We start from the raw sequence: 21047 nt of genomic DNA, 5'->3' as shown, positions 1-21047 counted from the left end.
ATCAATTAACTACCATTTTTTCCGAGATTTTCTACCTTTATTTTGGGATACTTAGTAGATTTTCATAATTAAAAAAAAAAAAAAAGGAAATTGGCAGGGTGGTCATCCTTTTAAGGGAAAAAACGAAGGATTTACTTGGTTCATGCACCAACTAGCTAGCTATCAGCTTCTTCTCTCTCTCTCTCTCTCTCTCTATATATATATATATATATATATATGTATTATAGTTATGCTTATAGAAAAGCATATACATTGAAAAACCCAATTATACCAACAGTCCAACACCACCAACAAAACAAGACGCTGACCAGAAACGTTGAGAGCGACCTAAAAAAAACAGAGAGAGGAAAAAAAAAAAAAAAACAAAATGTGTAGCACTGAGATTCTAGCGCCTGCTAAGCCTTCCATTGCCAAATGCTTTTCCTCTGATAACCACCCGAGGGAGCTTAACTGCTCGCCGGAACCACCTCTCCTTCATCTCGACCAGTAAGCTTTATTTATTTATTTATTATTTTTATTTTTTTCGATTCAAGTTGGTGCAAAGCTAGCTTACTGAATTCAAAGAATATTAATTTCATCCTTTACCAAATATCGGATTTTTTTTTCCTCAAATTTTTTTTGATTAAGTAATTAAACCTATTCTCGTTTTAAATATTGAAAAAACTTAAATTTGGAAAGAAAATCGTAAATCCAATGAACTGAAAGCTATACGATTTCTTTTTTTCTTTTTTGGGTAAAGAATACTATTTCTGTTTTGTTTATTGATTAATGTAGACGAAAAACATAAGTATTAAGCCAAATATGTTTTTGTTCGATGACAGGGGTGATCCAATGGCGTACGAGCAATACTGGAAGAAGATGGATGACAAGTGTAAGGTTGTGATCACCGGTTCGCAGTTGATGAGCTATCTGAGCGATCCCAGGAAGGTGTGCTGGTTTCTGGAGGCGGAACTTGAAGAGGCAATCAAGAAACTGCATCGTGTGGTTGGGAACGCAGTGGTGGACGGTCGGCATATCGTGGTGGGGACAGGCTCTACGCAGCTCTATCAGGCTGCGTTGTACGCTCTCACAACCCCAGGTGGGCCCCAGCCCATCAGTGTGGTGTGTGCTGCTCCTTACTACTCGGTGAGCTTCGTTGACCACCTAGTTGACCTTTTCTTATATGATCCATCTTTCATCTTTAATCATGAATCTTGATGTGGGGACGTTTTCGAAAGTCAAAGCTCAACCCAACAACGAACTTAATACTTGTTTTTAGCTTACCCTCGATTTTATAATTATTATGAATAATCATAGGGTTTTTAGTATTAATGTCCTATATCAATTCAAGATTTTTGCATTTTTATTATCGAATTAGCACCAACACTTTAAAATAAATGAAGGCATAAACTTTTTGGGCTGATATTGTATCATTTATAAATTTCAAAATGTATTAGTGTTAATTGAATATTAAAGAAGGTAAAATAACAAAATATCAAAAGTAAATGGGCATCGATATAAAAAACCAAATAATTAATTAAAAACCACTAGATAAAAGCAGAAAGCATGGCTTTTTAGAAGCTTTTGGAGATTTAGAAGTAGAAACGGAATGATTTGTTAGTGTATGTGGGTGTGTGTGAATGGAAAAAGAAGGTGACATTAATGTTGAGAAACGCTGTCGTAGTAGAACATGGAGATGTCTGCATGGTGGAGAGACATAGTGACAGACATGTTTTTTGGAAACACATAAATGTTTAGGAACATGGAACAAACACAAAACCCTACATTTCTTTTTTCGAGTTCCTAGGAAAATTAAACATGGTAACATGGGCATGTGTCAAGTTTGATAAACCAAAGTTGGTCAATCTTAAAGATTCTCTTTGGTTGATTTAAACTTTGTTAATGACATGCCTTCAGCCATCTACTCATTTAAACTCAAATCTCAGTTTTGTTAGGCGGGGCGGTGATCTGTTAGATTAACAAATTAGTTTCTCTGCCTGTTTTAAACTAGCTTTCAATCAATTTGTTGGTTTTAATCTTTCATGCATGTTCAATTACATATGTATCTATAAAGTTGCATATATGGAAATATGATTGCTTACGGTTTATAGAAATTAATACTCTGTTGACAATTTCACTCTATATATATCCAACTCTTTAATCAATTATATTATCAACATAGCCTTTAAAAGTGTCTCTTTTGGTTTTTTATTTTTATTTTATTTTATTTTTTGCTTGTTTAAAATTCATTGATAAATTTTAGATTAATTTATTAATCTAAAATTTTAGATTCATTGACATTTTAATAAATTTTGCTTTTTGTTGCAAATAGCAAGAATTTGAATACATGACAGCTAACTACAATGCATAGGCACTTCACCTTTGGTTAGATATAAATGGGGAGAGTTTCTTATGCATATACATTACCTAAAACGTAGATTAATTATTACGTATTTCACACATGGAAAACAAACATAAATAAATTGTTGCAATGGTATCTAAATTTGTTTTGTCGCATTGCAGCAATATGAGCAGGAGACAGATTACCTACGATCAGGGCTATACAAATGGGCAGGTGATGCGTATGCGTTCGACAAGGAAGAACCATACATAGAGGTTGTGACATCGCCAAATAACCCAGATGGTAGCATCCGTAAAGCCGTGGTGAATAGCACATCTAATGAAGGGAAGCATATTTATGACCTTGCTTACTATTGGCCTCAGTACACAGCCATAACTGCTGCTGCTGATTATGATATCATGTCCTTTACATTTTCCAAAAGCACCGGACATGCCGGTTCTCGAATTGGGTAAGCTTTTTTTATCGAGTCAATTTGAAAATATTATATTAACTTCTCAAATTAATCCTTTTAGATTTAGTTTTAAAAATAAATCCAATCCAATTAAACAAATCCAAACTTATTTAACCATTCCGATAAAAAAATTTAACATATTATTATCGTATTAACCTTAGACATTTCTTATAATTATATATATAATTTTTTTCTAGTGCAGATAAGTTTTAACTTATAAATGTTTGCATTAAATAACATATTATTTAAAAAAAATTATATAACATGGAATATGATGTGGATCAATCAATTAAAAACTTGTCTACGGCGTCACAAAAATACTATTTACATATATATATATATATATATATTATTATGAAAATAGTTTATGTAAAAGTTGAAAGTAGATCTTGGAAATTTTATGTTTATGTTTTTGAAGGTGGTCTATTGTCAAGGATGAGGAGATTGCTAGGAAAATGACAAATTTCATCGAGTACAGCTCAATTGGTGTATCCAAAGATTCACAACACCGAGCTGCAACGATCATGGGAGTGATTTACAATAGCTACCAAGATATCAAGTCCGATAGCACCGAAAACTTCTTCGAATTTGGTCATCGACTAATGGCCGAAAGATGGTCGAGGTTAAGAGAAGTTGTGGCAATGAATGGATTTTTCAGTCTTCCCAAGTTCCCAAGAGAATTCTGCCTCTTCAATGGAGACTACACTGAATCTTATCCTGGTAATTAATAAATATTACTCTTTATATTACTACATTTGGAATTATATGTTAATATTGGGTTATTTTGTTCTAATATTATGGACATTATTTTATTTTCCCAATAACAGCATTTGCATGGTTGAAGATCAACGGAGACATTGAAGACTGTGAGAAGTTTCTGAAAGAAAATAAAATACTGAGCAGAGGTGGGAAACGCTTTGGGTCTGATCCAAGGTTTGCTAGGGTTAGCATGCTGAGTAGGGAGGATGTGTTTGAAAATTTCCTTAATAGATTATTGACTATCAAAGGGATTCGTAATGGGCATTGATAAAAATATTAATATTATTATTTATTTATACATTTATTTCTTTGTTTGCCTGCTTGTCAAGAAAAATACTAGGGTTTTTACTAGCTAGGGTTAGCATGATTGTCAAGTAGAGGGGTAAGAACCGTCGATACAGAGATACAGAGAAGACAAAAAGAAAAATCTGTATCATCATCTGAATTTGTTCTGAATTATCAATGTATATCTATGTTGAGGAAAAATATAAGAAATAATAAAAGATTTATCATATCCATTGCTTTGGTTGGTTTTGTCACATAGTTTTGGTTTTACTGTGTCCAACACCTTATTGTTAGTTTGATGAATATACATGAGATATAGTTGCTATTAAGTATAAAAAGCCTCTGAGCGGAGGATTACAAAGCAGGGCCCAAAAGGCCATTCACATAAACCAACCATAAGTCATTAAAATTAGCTAAAGGACTCTCAGAAACAAAATGCAAACAGAATTAAAAGATAAGGACTTTTTAGCCAAGAGATCAGCAATTTATGAAGTTTCTTTGCTAAAACAGTAGGTCAGTAAAGAAATGCCACTTTCATTTCTATTACCGATACTTGGAAGTGAACCCTTTCCAGTGATGCTACAAAACTGTCGGTGAATAAAAGAAAATATTATCCTTCTCCTTTGTGTTTCCTATGTTGTAGAATTATAATAAGTTTTTCACAAATCTAAGATCCTTCAATTACAAAATTGAACAAGATTATAGAAATTAAAAGTTAAAATTGAAACATAAAAAAAATCAAAGAGTTGGGAATTCAAATGAGGTTCCATTTGTTTTGAATTGGTTGTCGCTGACACATTAGCCCTAATTGTAGGCCCATTTAGGCCCAAAAGAGCTAATATGTTTATTCGTATACCAATTTTTTTTTTTTTTTTCAATCTAGCTTTCTTGTAGGCTCTGTTTTGAGAATCATCAATCTTATAAAAGAAATTGATTTCTAAAAGAAATTGATTTATAAGATATAATTTTTTAGAAATTAATTTCCTGAAAAATTAGTTTCTATTACTAATGTTTGGTAAATGTTGAGAATGTATAGTAGAAATTGGAATTAAGAGGTACGAAAAATTTTATATCCTTTAAATGTAAGGATAATATAGAAATAAATAAACCATTTATTTATTTTTCCAATAAATTTGAAATACCACCTATTTTATGAGATTTATTTTCCCTTTAATTTTCCCTTATTTAGAATTACTTTCCACTAATCACATTTCGTTGTCAAAATTTATTATCCAAATATTTTAAAAAAGTGACTTTTTCAAAGAATTTCAAATTCCCATTAAAAATGACACGATCCAAACAAGGCCGTAGGGCTTTTCATTCTAACCAGAAATTAAACTTAAGAAAAGAGTTTTAACCACTTATCACACACGACTAGATTTGAGTGGATCATCCTAAAACATACTAAAACAACAAGCCCCAACTGGCTAAGCAAGACTAACTTGCTACAGTCAGCTGGTCGTATTCAATTGAGAAAATTGGACGAAAGCAAAGAGGATGGATGCCCACCCAGCTAAGAAGTGGAACGGCATATGGGGCTTATATTATAGGGTGACTGGTAGACTATGGGCCTGCTCTGGGCCAACCAATAAAGAATTGAATGAATTTCCAAACAAAATTCATGACAAAATGTTGTTCGTAATTTCAAAATATGAAAGAAGAAATCTATCAACTTACAATATTTATAGATTTTATAAAAAAATTCATAATAATGCACAGACAAAATAAGGCCATACACAAATATTTTTTAATCACCGGTCTAAGAGAAACTAACTTCCTTGACGGCCTTTAATTTATCCACCAGTTTTTGAGTCTTAAATCAATCAGAAGCAGAAAATGTTGGGAGGATTGGAGACGCCGAGCAGGAACTCCCATTCATATTAGTCGTAGTTCGTACTCGCCAGCCATTGTTATGTATCTAACCCATGGAAGCGCTTGGTATCCACTTTTTTCAATAATCTTTAAGTAACGAACCTACAAAACCACATATTTATATAAATGTGAATATCAACACCGTTTCAAGAAACCTCGAAAGTAATAATTCATTGCCAGTTACATATTTGACCAAGATTAGCCGCTCATGTGTAAAGGTAAGAAAACACAATATTCTAATTTAGACGTCGTTGACAAAAGAGAACCTAATCTATGTCCACAAGGCATACCTGTATTCCAGAAACGGTGAAATATGGTATCTCAAATTTTACACGTATAGGAGCCTTTCTCTCAGGAGGACCTTCTTCTGCAGTTATGGAGGGAAGGCGAAACTCAGCTCTCAACATATACTCCTACAAATGTTGGATTTGAAACATTGTTAGCCATTATAAACAAAAGGTCTATACTATACAGCACCTGGGATTAGATAATATCATTTCAATCATAGCTACCAAGGACATTATTTTGAAGTTCTTAGAGATGTAATGATATCTTAAACCCATACCTTGCCACCAGGGAAAGATCTTATTTTCCAGACCAACGCATCACTTTCGGGTGCATATGATGCAGATCCCATTGATGTCCGGACATTAGGATTAGTAGCATCATATGGCACAGGCAACTCAATCTCAACATTAGTAGCAGTACTGTACAATTAAAGCTTCATTAGTGATAAAGAAGTTAACACGAGGTTAACAAACTTAACACAAAGGATAATAAAGACATGGTTAAACGGTAACCAAAACCATAGCCCTCCACATTTTTTACCCAAATTTTTATGCAAAAATGGAAAAGAATAAACAATAAATAAATAATAATAATACCTACGCTCCTTGAACTGACTCCTAGCTTTTACCATAATCTCGATACGACTCTTTGAGTGCCTTTCAACTTGAGCTTCTACCCAAATCAAAGGCTTCGCCTGAAGGTCAAAACAATTGAACTTATCAATGGAATGACCAAGCAACTAATAGAATAGAAAAAGAAACAGCATTTGGAAAGCCAAAAGTGAACCTGAGTACTGAGTCTATATGTCATGAGATCAAAAGATCCATCTGGTGGTATGAAGGAAATTGTCCGGTCATTTTCAAACCGAGCCAAACGAACACACCTGAAGTAAAAGTTAAGGAACAGCAATCTCAAAATCTAAAACACTTGAATGACCGACACCAGATTCAAATAGACCAGAGAATTAAGCTGCGTACTGGTGAAATTTGATGTCTTCCAAATCAATAGCTTTTCCCTTGGTTGCTCGCCCTTGTGCCTCCAATAACACTCGATCGTTAAGGCCAAGCTTACATTCAGGCATACCACTGCAACGAATACATCAACATATTCCAGCTACCATTTAATCCCAGTGCATAAAACAAATCTTGATAATGAAGATTTCTACATTCATATTACACGACTCAAGAACAACTTTAAGGTTCTAGAAAAAATAAAAGATATGAGTATTGGGTACGGGTATGCGCTTAAGTTGGGCTTGTGTTCTTTCTGGGAGGTTATATGGCATGCATAGATTCATCATTCAATTATACAAGCTTCCTACGGAGAGCCCACAGAACTAGCAAAGAATCTGAGCATTTTGCTTAAAAATTACAAAAAGGTTTGCATGGTTAACCTTCTGTTTTCAGTTCTCTTAACATTTTATTAAAATCTAGAAATAAAATAAAGTGGCGCATTGAAGGTTATATTTTAAAGATTAACAAATAGTATCATAGTACCATTCTTATCATAATGAAAAGAAGTTATGACTTCTGAAGTACAGAGGACAACATACCTTAAATAAGTTCTCATCTTCAATGCGCCAACAACATCAGACCTAACTATTTGTCCGTTGTTGTTAACAAGAATATTAACATTCTCCACCACATCCAAGAACACCTGTATAAACAAGTAATTTTAATCACTGTCTCTAAAGATTAACGAACAAGTAATTCTCTTAATCTCACAAAAGGAAAAAAGAAGACCTACTTCGTTCTTTTTGTATCGTATCCCTTCACTGCGCCAAGACACTGCATTTGTCACAGCCATTGGAGGCCTCTGTGTAACTTCCATTCTATAAGCATCTGTTTTGATAAATTCACTAAGAATCCTTGCTTCTGTATACTGAGGGTAACCAAAGTCCATCATTTCATCAAGCAACTCATACTGCAGCAAAGACAAGCCAAGCACAATTGCGAATCAAATTGCAAATTTTGACAATGAACAAAAATAAATCAAGTTGCCTAGATTAAGGCCAAATAGATTTCCAGTATATTCTTACCACTACCACAAAGTTATCCCTAAGAGATTCCTCTTCTAACTCTTCAAAATAATGCTTGAAGACCTGTCATGACAAATGAATTGATTGAATTCAATGCCCCAAAAAAAAACAAAAAAAAAACAAAAAAAGATATGGTAGTTTTTTTTAATTCTACAGCTTGTCAGCATTCATTTTTTTTTTTTTCTCATTATATTTCCAAATCCACACTGACAAAGCTTTGAATTCAATAATTACCAATAGGCGCTTACATCAACTACTCGGTGTAGGAAAAAGAGAAGGCTTGCGGCATTGCAGTTCTGCCTGGAAGCTGTCATCAGGAAAACATTGTTATGCTGTATAAACAAGTAGGTTACGCCATTGTCGTAAACAACTGGATCGTGGGATTCCGGATCACCCTGAAGCGCAATCAAAACAACCAAAAATCTCAGCAGATCAAAAGCTATACTTAGAATAAAGCTCAAAATGCATCAAATTGGAAATAGAAAACAGAACAAACAGATAACAGTATCTCACAAATTCATTTTCTATTTTTCATTTTCACTCGCTTTCTCAGCAAGCAATCACTAAAGTCGATCTGCTCAATTAAACTCCATAGGGAAAAAACCAAAAAAAAAAAAAAAAAAAAGGAAGCTTGCGAATGAAAGCGTACCTCTTTCTCGATGAGCTTGGTGAAGAAGCGCTCGGCCTGAACGGCAGAGACATCGCCACGGAAGTCTCGCCAGATCAGAACGCGGCCTTTGATATCGAGAAGGAATAGAGCCGAGACAGCTCCCGCCATGGAAGTGCTGCTTAGGGTTTTGTACCGATCAGATCGGAGTTGCAGGGAATTGATTGGATCTCAAATAGAAGAAAGCAAGGTCAACTAGAAGATGAGGTCGAAGATCTACAACCACCAACTGTACGGCTTCGCGAACCATTAAGCAGTTACTATGCCAAGAAACGCATTACTGCAAATAAAGGCTTCTGAGCAATCTCAATCTCTCTCATCTCTCATCTTCTGCTTCTGAATTCCGAAACTGATAAAGAAGCGAACCAGACGGTTTGTATTTGCGCCTAACGTAAGCGACCCGCTTTGCCTCTTGCTTTTACGACGTCGTTTCATTCATTAGTTTTCTATTGAATATTTACAATAGAACGGATCGATGACGAAGACGTTGATACGGCGTCATTTGGTTCATTAGTCTGGCCCCCTTTTTTTTTTTTTTTTTTTTTTTTTTTTTTTTTTTTTTTTTTGGGGTGAACTAATAAGAGTTTAATTTTTCTTAAGAAGAGTTTAATACTAAGGACAGGTTAATCTTTCTTTCCAAAAGATAACTAAATAAAAAAAAACTATAAATAACAAAAACTTAGGTTAATAATGCTTTTCTATATAAAAAAAACTAAATTATTATACAAAGTAATAAAAGGAACTATTAAGTTAATCCTCTGAATTGGAAATGAATTATGTTTTGGAAGGCTTAAATTTTAATATTAAAGACCTTAGTCCAAAAGCTCAAAAAAGAAAAATCTTATATGTATCACTAGAGAATATTTGTCCCAGTTTGTTAAGTCATTTATTAGCATTTCAAGAATTAGAATGCTAATAAATAAGTTTGGAAAATTATAAAAAATTAACTTATAAACAAGTTTTAACGTTGTTAAACATTTCTGAACAACAATTTCTGTTAACCGCCTTTATTTGTTTAAGAATACTTTAAGAATATTTGAACGTTAAAGTTCTAAATCTGAATTCTTCCAACAAATAAAAAAAAAATTACTCTAAATCTCAAAATAATTTGATAAAAAGTGTAGAACAAAGAATTTGGAAAATTTAGACCATATATTCTATTATCACCGCTCCAAGATCACTTTAAATTATTAGGTCCAACTAATTGTTGTTGTTGTTGTTGTTATTAATATTATTTTCTAAAAATGCTGCAAAAATTCTCAATTAGCTTAAATTGTGGCACGTGATAGAAGTGTTGGTTATTGTCAAACAGAAAAAACAGTGAAAATGGTGAAAATTTCAGAGCCTTTTATCGCAGCAAATAAATCGTGGCTGAAATGTTAGCAGTTATTATATCCATATAATTTTCTTCTTTTGGTGAATAAGTATATGCTTTCGAATTTGCCAAAGTCTTTTTAAATTATAGATTGAAGCTCAAGAACATACAAAGTTTAAGGTTAAAAACCATATAAGAATTACATATAGGAACTTCCACCTTTTTTTTTTTTTTTTCCACAAAGCAATCGAATATACAGAATACAGTTAGAAAATATTGTACGGAATTACAAACTCTACAACATTAACGATCATGAAGAACCATTGCCTACCATTTAAAAAAAGAAAAAAGAAAAAAAGAAAAAAGAAAGAAAGAAAGAAAGAAAGGAAAAAGCTGTTGATTATTTTCTATCTTCCATTCAACAGACCACTGAAAACCTGGCTGTTACCTCCTAGTGAAGCTTCCCACTCTCTGGCAGAAGATACAATATGAGACAAAGCAACAACAATATCCCTCATCTCTGGTCTCTCAACTGCTTCTTCACTCAAACATGACTGCGAAATCTCTGCCATCTGAAGATTATTCCAAAACTACTCATTATGAGCTGAGAAAAATCAATCTTACTTGAAAGTGAAGAAATTGTTATCTAAAATCAAGACAAACCCTGAAAACATCTTCAATGGGATAGCTGCTCCGAAGATTTCCATCTATTTCTGCTTCTAAAGCTGACTCTGGATTTTCGTCTCCGAATATATCTTTAACCTGGACATCAATGGAACAAATAATATGCAACTTTTGGTTTCTTTGTTTTATATGAAAAACTATAATTGTTTCTTAGCAACTTACAACTGTGATAAGAGATTTCATCTTGTTTGGCACTCGGTTGTCACGTATAAGTGCACGCTGTCCTGTAATCAGCTCTGCTAGAACCACTCCAAATGCAAATACATCTGCTTTTGGGGTCACTTGGAGCTCCTTCACAGATCTTTCAAGACATGTTTCGGATCAAAAATGAAAATCAACCATGGAAATGCCCTTGAAAGTTGAATGCAATACAGAGTAACACCATAAACACTTACTCCGGAGGGAGATAGCCTGGTGTTCCAACCAATCTCGTTGCTACTGGATCTTCCTCATTGGCTCTTCCGACAAGCTTTGCTAACCCAAAATCTGCTACCTATAGAAATTTTACATATCAAGTTTGCTTGATATTTTGTATTCAGTTTATCTGTGCAAGATGATACAATGTCCTTATAATATCAATAAGAAGTGATGCATAAAAACATGTATATGAAGAAAAGGTTAAGATATATACTATCTACATGATAAAATTTTGAGGAAATGTAATAACATATAATCAGAATGGTAATGGTATATGTGGGTACCTTGGCTCTAAGCCCCTCATCAAGAAGAATGTTACTTGTCTTTATGTCACGGTGCACATACCGTACTTTCGTATGGTCATGGATGTATTCAATACCCTTTGCAGCATCAAGGGCAATCTGTGCTCTTGCTGCCCAGGACAGAGGCTGGTGACCTGATTTAATCAGAATCATTTTTTGTCAAGTTCTTCCCAATACTGTGCAAGTCAAGGATTCTAGCTTGGAGGCAACTTTTTATAGTTTTAAAGGTAATCCAGTATTCTTAATGGCTGTCAATGGATTGGAGACTAGTTCCAAAAGTTCAGGCAACCTTACTCATCACCAGCATATTTGTCCTAAGAGCAGAGACATAATTTCCCATGTTTGGCTTCTGAATTCTACAACTCAGATTCCCTTGTTTGAACTTGGTTAAGATACATTTGGTGAATCTCATTTCATTTATCTGTTATTTTGTTCTTTCCTAACTTCATGATCTAATCTTGAATTTAGGAATGCTACACATAATCACAACACTGCTGTAAGCACATTTCACTCTTTACAGTCAATGTTTTAGACCATGGTTGTCCCCACATAAAACCTTAAGAAGAAAAAGAGCACTACAAACTTGCCCTTCTGTTGACTTCTTAAGGACAAATGCATAGCAACGGAAATATTGAAGAACTTTCAATTTTCACCTAGTTTCAACTAATGCCTGATTTAATGTGTTCTAGCCTCAAAGATTCTTTGTTCAGGACTAACAAATGTACCAATTATTTGAAATACTTACCTTTTAGTAATGGATCATGAAGGTGATCCCTCAAAGACCCATTCTGAATATATTCATAAATCAGGTAAAGGTGGTCATCTCCACAGGCATACCCCAAAAGCTCCACCTAGGAAAAGAGATTTTACATGGAAATGTAATCAAGGTGTTTCTATTTTCTTCCACATCACATTAAAGATTCTTTATTCAAAGATGAATACTCACAACATTGATGTGATGGATCTTGCATAACACCTTTAGCTCTGCGAAGAACTCTTTGGATAAATTCGATTTCATCTTCTTTATGGCAACCTCCTGAAAGTAGAACACAATTTATCTTCGGCTATTTTAACTAGCATTCTGAAAAGAAGCGAAAAGAATTTTCCAAGACCTTTTCATACCTGCTGTCCTAATGCTCCAAAGTACACACTCCCATATCCACCTTCTCCAACTATCTTAGATTCATCAAAGTGACTTGTAGCTTCTTCAATCTCCTCTAGAGTATATATTACTGGTCTTTCTGGTTCAAAATCTGCCATATCTGTACAATCAACAATGCATATAACTTGTACATATGATAGAATATATCACTTTTTTGGAAATGGACAAGTTTTTTTTGTCTGACCTTCCATATTTTCTTTATTACTGAAATATTTCTGCAAGGAAAAGGATCTAGCACTCAGAGCTTTGGATACAGCTTTTGGATCTTCTTCACTTTTCTGCTTGGATCTTCTTCTCTTGAGAAGGATAGCTAACAATGCAGCCACCGAAAGCGTTGCCACAGCTGCTAATGCGATGATGATTATTATCGTAATTTTATGTCTCCTTCCTGGTGATAACAGAAGGAAATAAGGCTGTTGTATTAAATTCCTATGAAGAATTAGCTATTATTAACTTCTATTGAATTCTGGAATGCCTGCATTTCTGACGTCAATCTCACTAAAATGCTTGGCCCTTATAAAGTCATGTATTTAAAAGGTTTTTCTTTGGTTTTGCATATAGAATTGTCCATTAAAACCAAAACTTAGTTTTTTGGTACATATCTAAAAAAGCTCTCCAAATAATTCAGGAGAATGGAATGTGTCAAATAGAATGAAAATCATATATCTTTGAAATCTGAACAAATAAATCTCACCTGGTTTTGGATTTTCATTTCCATTCTTCTCCATGGGCACATACAACACCCAACCTATATCTATAAAATCTGGATTCTCGGTCAAATTTCTATTCAAGCTCACCACGTTCTCTACTTTGGCAGATAAAAGAGTGGCAATACTTGAAACTGTGTCATGTAACTGAACAGTGTATGTTGCCACAGTTTGTGTGTCACTTTCTACACATCCACATAGAAGATGCATGGTAAAATCTATTTCAGGCATAAATAATTCTGTCCCAACTCTAAGAGCTTGACCACTATAAAGCTGAGCTGAAACATTCACAAAACTGTCACCTGCTTTCACTTTGTAGATTGTATCATAGAAATATCCGGTAGTCCCACCCATATTATTGCAAGAACAAGGTACTGTTATAAGGTAATCTTGCTTGTTGCCATATGTTATGGGCTTCATTTGGGAAACACTGACAGAGTAAAAAGCTGCAATTTGATCTTCTCGGAGAGTACCATAGTTGATGTGGTATAGAGAAGCATTACACGTCCTGATTTGCGAAGAGCAGTTAAAAGGGCTCATGAGAGTGCTTTTGATAGATACATCTATATTTGTGGAAACACCAGAAAACAGAGTTGTCAAAAGGAGGAGAAGAGAGGGAAGGAGACCATGGCTTTCCATGGCTGTGCTCATAGGAGGTTTTTTTTGTTCCCTGTGAAGAATGAAGAATGAAGAAGAAAATGCAAAAAAAAATTGTATAAGAGTTACAAAGCCATATTTTGTTCTCTGTCATTAGTTGCTTGGTTTTTCTCAAACACGGTTAATTGGTCAGGATTGACATTGTTTTATAAGAAAAACATACTCGTTTTCCTAACAGGCTAAGCAGGACACAGATGGAAATGAAATTCTATTATATTGGATTACAATGTCTATGGAAATGAAATTCTATTATATTGGATTACAATGTTTTCGTAATTATATGAAAATCACTTCTTCTAGCACAGTAGATATTATTTTATATTAATATATTGACCTAATGGCGATTATTACAATTTACTAATGTAATGAATACACTTGGATGTGATTTACCAAGAGCAATTCATAGTACTAGGATTAATACCAAGTCTTACCTACCACATGAGTATCAAAGACACATTTGATATCTTGTGTTCAAACCTTGGCACCTCATTTGCATATGAATATTTTAAAGTCCATTAGCACAAACTGCAGAATCTAATGATTTTTAGAACTTTTCTCAAACTGTCTATTGGAGAAATGAAAATTTGAGTGTCAGTTTTTATTTACTGCATTATGGTCACATATAGAGAACTCATAAGTTGTCATTATAAGCTGGCTTGTTACAAATTTCATCGCCATTTATACCTATATATTCACAAAAGCTGGGACAAGGGCCTTGTTTTTTCCGGTTGCAAAGCAGGTTTTGGATGCTCCGCAGCTTCTTTTTGCTGGCAACGATTGTTTCTTTGGACTGCGACACTCTTTTTTTGTGCGTGCCCAAAAGGGAATCTAATAAACAGCTGTTGAAGTTCCTGTATAGACTAGGTACCACATCATCACTGTTTTACCTTCTTCTTTTTATTAATTATTCAAGTTGAAGTTTGCAGTAATGAGAATCTAACTTAATCCCACCTCAAAAAAGGTCTTTAAAACTATGTTGAAGTGCTAATATTGCTTTCTCCTATTTCTAACCTTATCTTTCGGCAAAGATATTGGCTCTGTCTCTTTAATTCATTAAAAGTGTATAAATAAAATTTAGTGTGGTTATGTTTGGTTAAAAAAAAAAAAAAAAAAAAAACTTTTTCATTCACATTGTTGAGCTATGTGACCTGAATACTAAAGCTCTTCTACTATTAACTTTGGCAACCCCTAGATGGTAGTATAAGATACAGAAATTGTCCTCAGAGAGTAACAAAGAACTAGAGATCAAGTATATAATATATAAGCTAGCTAGAATAATTATATTGAAGTCAATCAATGGCTAGCGCTTGCAATTTTCTAACTGCATGTACTTGGAAACAAATATATAGTATTAATGTTTGCCTAAGAAAATGAATTTAGAATCTGGACAAGTCAGCTATGCATTCGAGTGGATTGCCGGCTAGCTTTTACAAAACCTATATTAATATTATAACACTGCACATAATATGTATACAATATATACATGTTATATATATATATATATGTAAGGATGACATTTCATAGGAGCTCTATGTGAGCATATAGAAGGCAATCCAATATGGTTGCCTTAAAGGTTTGCAAAAGTCTCAGTTTTCACATTGCTGAGTATCTTTCCAATGAGATTCAAGGAATCACAGTACATATTTATACACGAAATCTGTATATTTTCTTAAAACTGAAGGCAAATTCTGAAAAATATATAATTAATTTTAACAAACAATGATGAATATATATAACCGAGGATCTTCTCATGATCGAGCTAGCTTGTTGATTGGTGACCTAAATTTCATGCTTATACCATATAATTTTCAATTTCATTGGATGTTATAGCATGCCCAACCTCTCTCTCTCTGCCCCCTAAAAACCCCCTTGTAGATTTGATCCTCTTGATATAATCAAGAGAATATATTTGCATTTACCCAAAAAAACAAAAAACAAAAAAAAAAAAAGAAAGTTCTAAATATGCTTATAGTAAAACCCCCCCAAAAAAAAAATTAATAATAATAATAATAATAATAATAGTAGTACAGGATATCAAATTATAATTATTTAAAGTTTGCCAAGTGCTTACAATTATTGAAAAAATTTAACCAATAAATACTACATTATAATAAAAAAATCCAAACGGGGATAATGTGTAATTAATTGAACCGGACTTATAATTGACCCAAGTAAAATACCCTTCAACAATTTTATCACTGGCAATGACTCAGCGGAAGTCAATCACTAACAGATTTTTAGGTAGAAATATAGCACCGAACGCCAACGCTTTGTTTTTCATTCTTCTGTAAAAATAGAAAAATTTGCAAACCAAGCAATGCTGGGCTTGCCCTTAATTTAAAACCGAAGCGCTAAAAATAGAAACCTTTCTAGACCAAAATCCAATACAAGAACTACCTATTTTTGAGTAGGCAGAAAGCAACCGAAAAACAAAAAAAAAAAAAATCAATATGAGTTAATGGTTTATAACAAATTGATGAAATTTAAACCCGTTTTCTTTAGAAAAATAAATTTTTAGAAACTACATAATTCACCAACCTCAAAAATTAAATTTTCACAGTAAAATTACGAGTCGCAAAGAATTTTGAACTGTCTGTGACCTCCTCCCAGCTAGCTTCCACAGGCCTGGGAAAAGGCACATTTCTCTACAAAACCATTGTCACCTTCTTTTTCTTCTATAACCCTCTGTGCATGAAGTTTTAAAAGTCAAATCCTTCAGCTTAGATCATCAGCATTCATAATTAAAACAATGACGATGGACCGTTTGATTTTTTCAATGATCTTCATCTTCTCCATGATAATTCTTCCTTCATGGGCGAAGAAAGATGGAAACCACTTGCACGTTGGGTTTTATAAGATACAATGCCCCAATGTGGAACGCATTGTGGCTGATGTAGTTTTCAAAGCCTATTTGAAAGATCTTCGTGTTACTCCTCACCTTCTAAGGCTCTTTTTCCATGATTGTTTTGTGAAGGTAAGCCTCCCAAACGTTTCGTTGCATGTGTACCAAATTCAAACTTGTTAGAATGGCCTTTTTGGTGATTGATTTTGTTATGGAAACAGGGTTGTGATGCTTCACTTCTGTTGGATTCCACACCTTCTGGTGAGCCGGTTGAAAAGACATCACCAGCTAATGGAAATAGTCTCAAGGGTCTTGATCTCATTGACGAAATCAAGACCAGGATTGAAGAGGAATGCCCAGAAACGGTATCTTGTGCAGACATATTAGCATTTGCAACAAGGGATGCTACAGTTCTATCTGGAATGCCTTACTACCCTGTCCCGGCCGGCCGTCGTGACGGCCGCACCTCCCTGGCTTCCGATGTAAGGGGTAACCTACCGAGTGGTGGAACACCTATTGATGATATAATTGACATCTTCAAGAAGAAGGACTTCAGTGTAGAAGAAATGGTTGTTTTACTCGGTGCACATTCACTTGGTTCTGCTCACTGCGGTGTGTTTGATTATAGACTGTATAATTTCAGCTCAACACAGACACGAGACCCTTCCCTGAATCCATTCTATGCGGCTCATCTTTCGGCAACTTGTCCGCGGTTCAGACAGAATGGCGATGTAACTACAAACTTTGATCCCATAACTCCATTCAGTCTGGACAATATGTACTATTGGAACCTGTTGAAAGGGAGAGGGCTTCTTGAAGCGGATCAAGCATTGGCTACTAATCCAAAGACCAGTGAGTTTGTGCATAAAATGGCTTTTGATCCCATTGGATGGAAGAGGAAATTTACCAAGGCCATTATTCATTTGGGAAGGACAGATGTACTCACTGGAAAAAATGGAGAGATAAGAAAAAGTTGCCGTGCAACTAAATAAGGGTATGTAGCTTTTTTAAATATCTGTGGGTTCAAGCTGGGAGGAGTTTGTCATTATTATTATTTCCATGGTAAATTATTTATCATTTTTTTTCCTTCCCAATTTCGACTCCTTAACTCTGATTGAGAATGGTATAAGAGCATATCTATGAGGACACTAACATATATGTATCACAGAAACATTTTGCAGACTAAGTTTGAGAGGCATCGCTATGCTGATATGTTATTTAGCTAAAAAGTTTTGTCGTATTCACAACTTGAGTACTGCCATGATAGGATGAACATGTTTTGGCTGTATGTGATGACAACCAGCTCATAGCTGGGGAACAAATGCAGAAATGCAGACAAACTGCTTGATAACCAAAATATGACCAAACAAACAATTATAGCACCAAATCACCTCCCATTTCCTGAAGAACTTTCTCCACTTTTACCAACATATCTGTCAAATAAAAAGAAAAGAAACAACTTATTAAATTGTCATCTCATGCGATAGAAAATATTAGATATAAAGTTCGAATATTAGAAACAATTGAATTAAAACCACAAGGACAAAAAGTGGTATATATATCATGATGCCGATAAAATTACATGTAAAAGTAGCATAGGATGCTTGGTATAAGCTCTTTTTTTTCCATATGACAAAGGAAGTAAAGAGGTCACACATCTAGCAGAACAATTATGCAAGATGCAACAAGATGGAGGTCCAGAACATGACATACCTTGGAAGGTAGAATCTTCCATATATCTCTGCAGCATTTAAACAACATTGTTAATAAATCAGTAGTATTACTCAGTCTGAACGGTAATCTCCGTGATCAGAATAATAGTTGCCACCAAACCATAATTAAAAATATATGGTGACCAAGCATATTCGTTAATACCACTAAAGAAAAGAGAGAAAAAGACAAGATACCACTATTTGTGATTTGATGTTGACTTCCTGAGGCTGAGACAAGATTGGTTGGGCTGCTGCTACAACGTAGAACAAGAAATGTAAATCATTATAGAGAATGGTAGAAACGGTTCCCCCCCTTCCCCCCCTGTTTACAACTAATGAAAAATTATTTACTTTGTTCAACATCAGAGGAGCAGTTTTCCATCAATGAGGTGAAGCTGGGAGGCAAGGCTGAAAAAAGGACATCAAAGTTACAAGGAGGCACAGTATCCTTGGTACATGAATACTGTTCAGCTAAATTGTTTGAGCTAGGTGGAAATTCAGGAGTATAAGTCTCAGCAGGATTCGTGACATTAAAATCCTCATTAGCCCTGGAAACGAAGAAAACACAATTAGGTATTTCTCTTCAGCATGTATTTTGAGATTACTTATCTTCCTGCTAAGGAGAGGAGTGTACTAGATTGGGTAATAGGGGTCTTCTTTTACCTATAGAGAGTTGTATTTGAAGATATGAACTCAGATTGTGATGAAATTTCAGATCCAAACCCACAAGTGACAAGTCCAGTATCTCTTTCAACCTTAAAGATCTCCTGAAAAAAGGAACAAAATGTTACACCACCATGACATAAAAACTAAAAGTTTCTACGATATTTATACAATAAGACCCATGTTATAATACTCATGACGACGACTTCACCTTCAAAGCACTCACGAATCTTTCGGTCTCATAAATTGTTGAAAATCGCAAAGCAAACTTCTGAACCTGCAGTACACAGAAATGAAGAGGCTTTTGGCTTGTTCCATGTGGAGTACAGAACACAAATTCTTGAATAGAACTTAACGGCGTAGTCTAGAAAAACTAAAAGAAGAGTTGCTTACCTCACCTACCCCATCTCTGTAGCTGGCAAATACAGCTCTGGTACCCCTTGCAGGAAAACCGGAAAGGCATGACACCTGAGGCCAGGAGAAGTGCAACTTGGAAACGTAGTGCTCTTCCTGCAACAAGGTAATTTATGCTCTCTTCACAAAACTAAACCAAACAAAAACTAATAATAACAAAAATTTCTTGTACCCTTGGAAACCTAGTGCTCTTCATGCAACAAGGTGATTTATGCTCTCTTCACAAAACTAAACCAAACAAAAACTAATAATAACAAAAATTTCTTGTACCCAAGAAAGCCAGGGAATTATTATGCACACCAAAATAAATAAATAAATATATATATATATATATATATATATAAAGGAATGATTATACACTAGAAATTGGTAGATTTCAATAATTGAATCAGAATTATGGAAATAATCCCTGTTAAGTTCTTTAGCTACTTCATTGGCACTTAGTCTAAAAACTAAATACTAAAATTTCATTTTATGGTTTGATAATTTTTTTATTTCTTTTATTTTTTATTTATCAATCCGAAGTCCAAACTCATCAACAGATCATAATAGTGATGAACTTTGCTGTAGCTGGCTTTTTATATTACTAAAGAGCCCATATTCACCATGGATTTCCCTTTCTCTAGCTAACATACGAGTTTATTTGGAGGAGGAAAAAAAAAAATATATATATATATATATATATCAAACAACTGAAAAGAGAAACCAGCACATGCTCGATGATCCATACAATTCGCAAACCAATCCGTCAATAAATATTAGCAACAAAAATCAAGAACAAATTGAAGAGGAAAAACAACATGATGAGGAATTCATACAACTTGAATACTAGAAGCTGTTAGAAATCAACGCGTTATAGCTGACATATAATCAGTACGCCATGCGATCTACATTCAAATGAATTCAAAACGCTGTTTACAGCGCAAAATGAATTACCAAAATTCCAATTTCTTATAAACTGATTTCTATATCACTCCGTTTTCTCGGAAAACAAACGGAATTGACAGTCAAAAAAGCTCAATCAATCCAAGCATAAAATAAAATAAAATAAAAGAAAATAGAACAACTAAGAGCTAGCGAGAAAGAATGTTGTAAAAGAGAAGGAAAATGGAAAGAGTGAGAGTGACCAGAATACTGTCTCTGAAGTAGACACGGAGAACGACGTCGTCGGAGTTGGAAGGGTGAGGGAGGAGTTGTAACAGAACATGTGAAGAGGAAGAGATCCAGGTACCAGATGGACGACGGTTTCTGACTTTTGAAGGGAGAGGGACGAGGTCAGGCCAAGTGGAGGTCATCGGAGGGTAGTTGAAGAAACGAGAGAATTCCACCTCCCACCGCTCTCCACCGCCGCCGATCGCCAACTTCTTCTCCGGCGTCTGTTCGCTTGCTGCTATCAGTGCCAGAGAATGAGAATGAGATCCCGCCATTTTTCTTTGCCGTGCGTCCAAATCTTTCTCTTTTCCCTTTTGGT

The 21047-nt window shown here is 34.5% G+C and overlaps 5 protein-coding genes across 6 annotated transcripts; 2 read left to right on the top strand and 3 right to left on the bottom strand.

Annotated features, from left to right (window-relative positions):
* Window positions 1-801: 801 nt before the first annotated feature.
* Window positions 802-3926, top strand: LOC107428581 (L-tryptophan--pyruvate aminotransferase 1). The gene is made up of 4 exons (XM_016039143.4): window positions 802-1125; window positions 2503-2789; window positions 3211-3512; window positions 3620-3926. Exons 1-4 carry the CDS (start codon window positions 802-804, stop codon window positions 3817-3819), a joined length of 1113 nt encoding a protein of 370 aa, XP_015894629.4. The 3' UTR covers window positions 3820-3926.
* Window positions 3927-5458: 1532 nt separating this feature from the next.
* Window positions 5459-9063, bottom strand: LOC107428597 (AP-1 complex subunit mu-2). Its single transcript, XM_016039158.4, has 11 exons — window positions 8684-9063; window positions 8283-8429; window positions 8035-8097; window positions 7743-7919; window positions 7549-7652; window positions 6974-7081; window positions 6783-6879; window positions 6593-6690; window positions 6274-6415; window positions 5999-6121; window positions 5459-5810 (listed from the first exon to the last, which is right to left on the bottom strand). Exons 1-11 carry the CDS (start codon window positions 8810-8812, stop codon window positions 5712-5714), a joined length of 1287 nt encoding a protein of 428 aa, XP_015894644.2. The 5' UTR covers window positions 8813-9063; the 3' UTR covers window positions 5459-5711.
* Window positions 9064-10384: 1321 nt separating this feature from the next.
* Window positions 10385-13927, bottom strand: LOC107428582 (lysM domain receptor-like kinase 3). The gene is made up of 10 exons (XM_060813113.1): window positions 13276-13927; window positions 12766-12969; window positions 12542-12681; window positions 12366-12455; window positions 12165-12270; window positions 11402-11553; window positions 11096-11193; window positions 10863-11001; window positions 10680-10778; window positions 10385-10588 (listed from the first exon to the last, which is right to left on the bottom strand). The coding sequence occupies exons 1-10, from the start codon at window positions 13925-13927 to the stop codon at window positions 10424-10426; spliced, it is 1845 nt and encodes a 614-aa protein (XP_060669096.1). The 3' UTR covers window positions 10385-10423.
* Window positions 13928-16285: 2358 nt separating this feature from the next.
* LOC107428601 (peroxidase 5) lies at window positions 16286-17808 on the top strand. Its single transcript, XM_016039164.4, has 2 exons — window positions 16286-16919; window positions 17009-17808. Exons 1-2 carry the CDS (start codon window positions 16695-16697, stop codon window positions 17777-17779), a joined length of 996 nt encoding a protein of 331 aa, XP_015894650.4. The 5' UTR covers window positions 16286-16694; the 3' UTR covers window positions 17780-17808.
* Window positions 17809-17960: 152 nt separating this feature from the next.
* LOC107428583 (protein POOR HOMOLOGOUS SYNAPSIS 1) lies at window positions 17961-21012 on the bottom strand. Of its 2 annotated transcripts, none has more exons than XM_016039145.4 (8): window positions 20704-21012; window positions 19556-19672; window positions 19374-19439; window positions 19163-19266; window positions 18851-19047; window positions 18695-18753; window positions 18501-18528; window positions 17961-18220 (listed from the first exon to the last, which is right to left on the bottom strand). In XM_016039145.4, exons 1-8 carry the CDS (start codon window positions 21001-21003, stop codon window positions 18162-18164), a joined length of 930 nt encoding a protein of 309 aa, XP_015894631.3. In that variant the 5' UTR covers window positions 21004-21012; the 3' UTR covers window positions 17961-18161. The 2 variants fall into 2 exon arrangements, with proteins under 2 accessions (XP_015894631.3, XP_024934289.3); XM_025078521.3 differs by having other exon boundaries at window positions 18695-18750.
* Between the last annotated feature and the right edge of the window lie 35 nt (window positions 21013-21047).

The sequence above is a fragment of the Ziziphus jujuba genome, chromosome 12, assembly GCF_031755915.1.
Source record: "Ziziphus jujuba cultivar Dongzao chromosome 12, ASM3175591v1".
Classification (NCBI taxonomy): domain Eukaryota; kingdom Viridiplantae; phylum Streptophyta; class Magnoliopsida; order Rosales; family Rhamnaceae; genus Ziziphus; species Ziziphus jujuba.
Note: the sequence above shows the minus strand (reverse complement) of the source record. Positions and strands in the feature narration are given on the sequence as shown.

Coding starts and splice junctions, on each gene's coding strand:
- LOC107428581 (XM_016039143.4), top strand. CDS start 802: ATGTTTTTGTTCGATGACAGGGGTGATCCAATGGCGTACGAGCAATAC. Junction 1,126..2,502: donor GTGCTGCTCCTTACTACTCG/GTGAGCTTCGTT, acceptor GTCGCATTGCAG/CAATATGAGCAGGAGACAGA. Junction 3,513..3,619: donor CTACACTGAATCTTATCCTG/GTAATTAATAAA, acceptor TCCCAATAACAG/CATTTGCATGGTTGAAGATC.
- LOC107428597 (XM_016039158.4), bottom strand. CDS start 8,812: ATGGCGGGAGCTGTCTCGGCTCTATTCCTTCTCGATATCAAAGGCCGC. Junction 8,430..8,683: donor CCAAGCTCATCGAGAAAGAG/GTACGCTTTCAT, acceptor ATTGCGCTTCAG/GGTGATCCGGAATCCCACGA. Junction 6,880..6,973: donor GAAGACATCAAATTTCACCA/GTACGCAGCTTA, acceptor CTTTTACTTCAG/GTGTGTTCGTTTGGCTCGGT.
- LOC107428582 (XM_060813113.1), bottom strand. CDS start 13,927: ATGGAAAGCCATGGTCTCCTTCCCTCTCTTCTCCTCCTTTTGACAACT. Junction 12,970..13,275: donor AAATGAAAATCCAAAACCAG/GTGAGATTTATT, acceptor TGTTATCACCAG/GAAGGAGACATAAAATTACG. Junction 10,589..10,679: donor CCATTGAAGATGTTTTCAGG/GTTTGTCTTGAT, acceptor AATAATCTTCAG/ATGGCAGAGATTTCGCAGTC.
- LOC107428601 (XM_016039164.4), top strand. CDS start 16,695: ATGACGATGGACCGTTTGATTTTTTCAATGATCTTCATCTTCTCCATG. Junction 16,920..17,008: donor TCCATGATTGTTTTGTGAAG/GTAAGCCTCCCA, acceptor TTATGGAAACAG/GGTTGTGATGCTTCACTTCT.
- LOC107428583 (XM_016039145.4), bottom strand. CDS start 21,003: ATGGCGGGATCTCATTCTCATTCTCTGGCACTGATAGCAGCAAGCGAA. Junction 19,440..19,555: donor ACAGAGATGGGGTAGGTGAG/GTAAGCAACTCT, acceptor TGTGTACTGCAG/GTTCAGAAGTTTGCTTTGCG. Junction 18,529..18,694: donor ACATCAAATCACAAATAGTG/GTATCTTGTCTT, acceptor TAAATGCTGCAG/AGATATATGGAAGATTCTAC.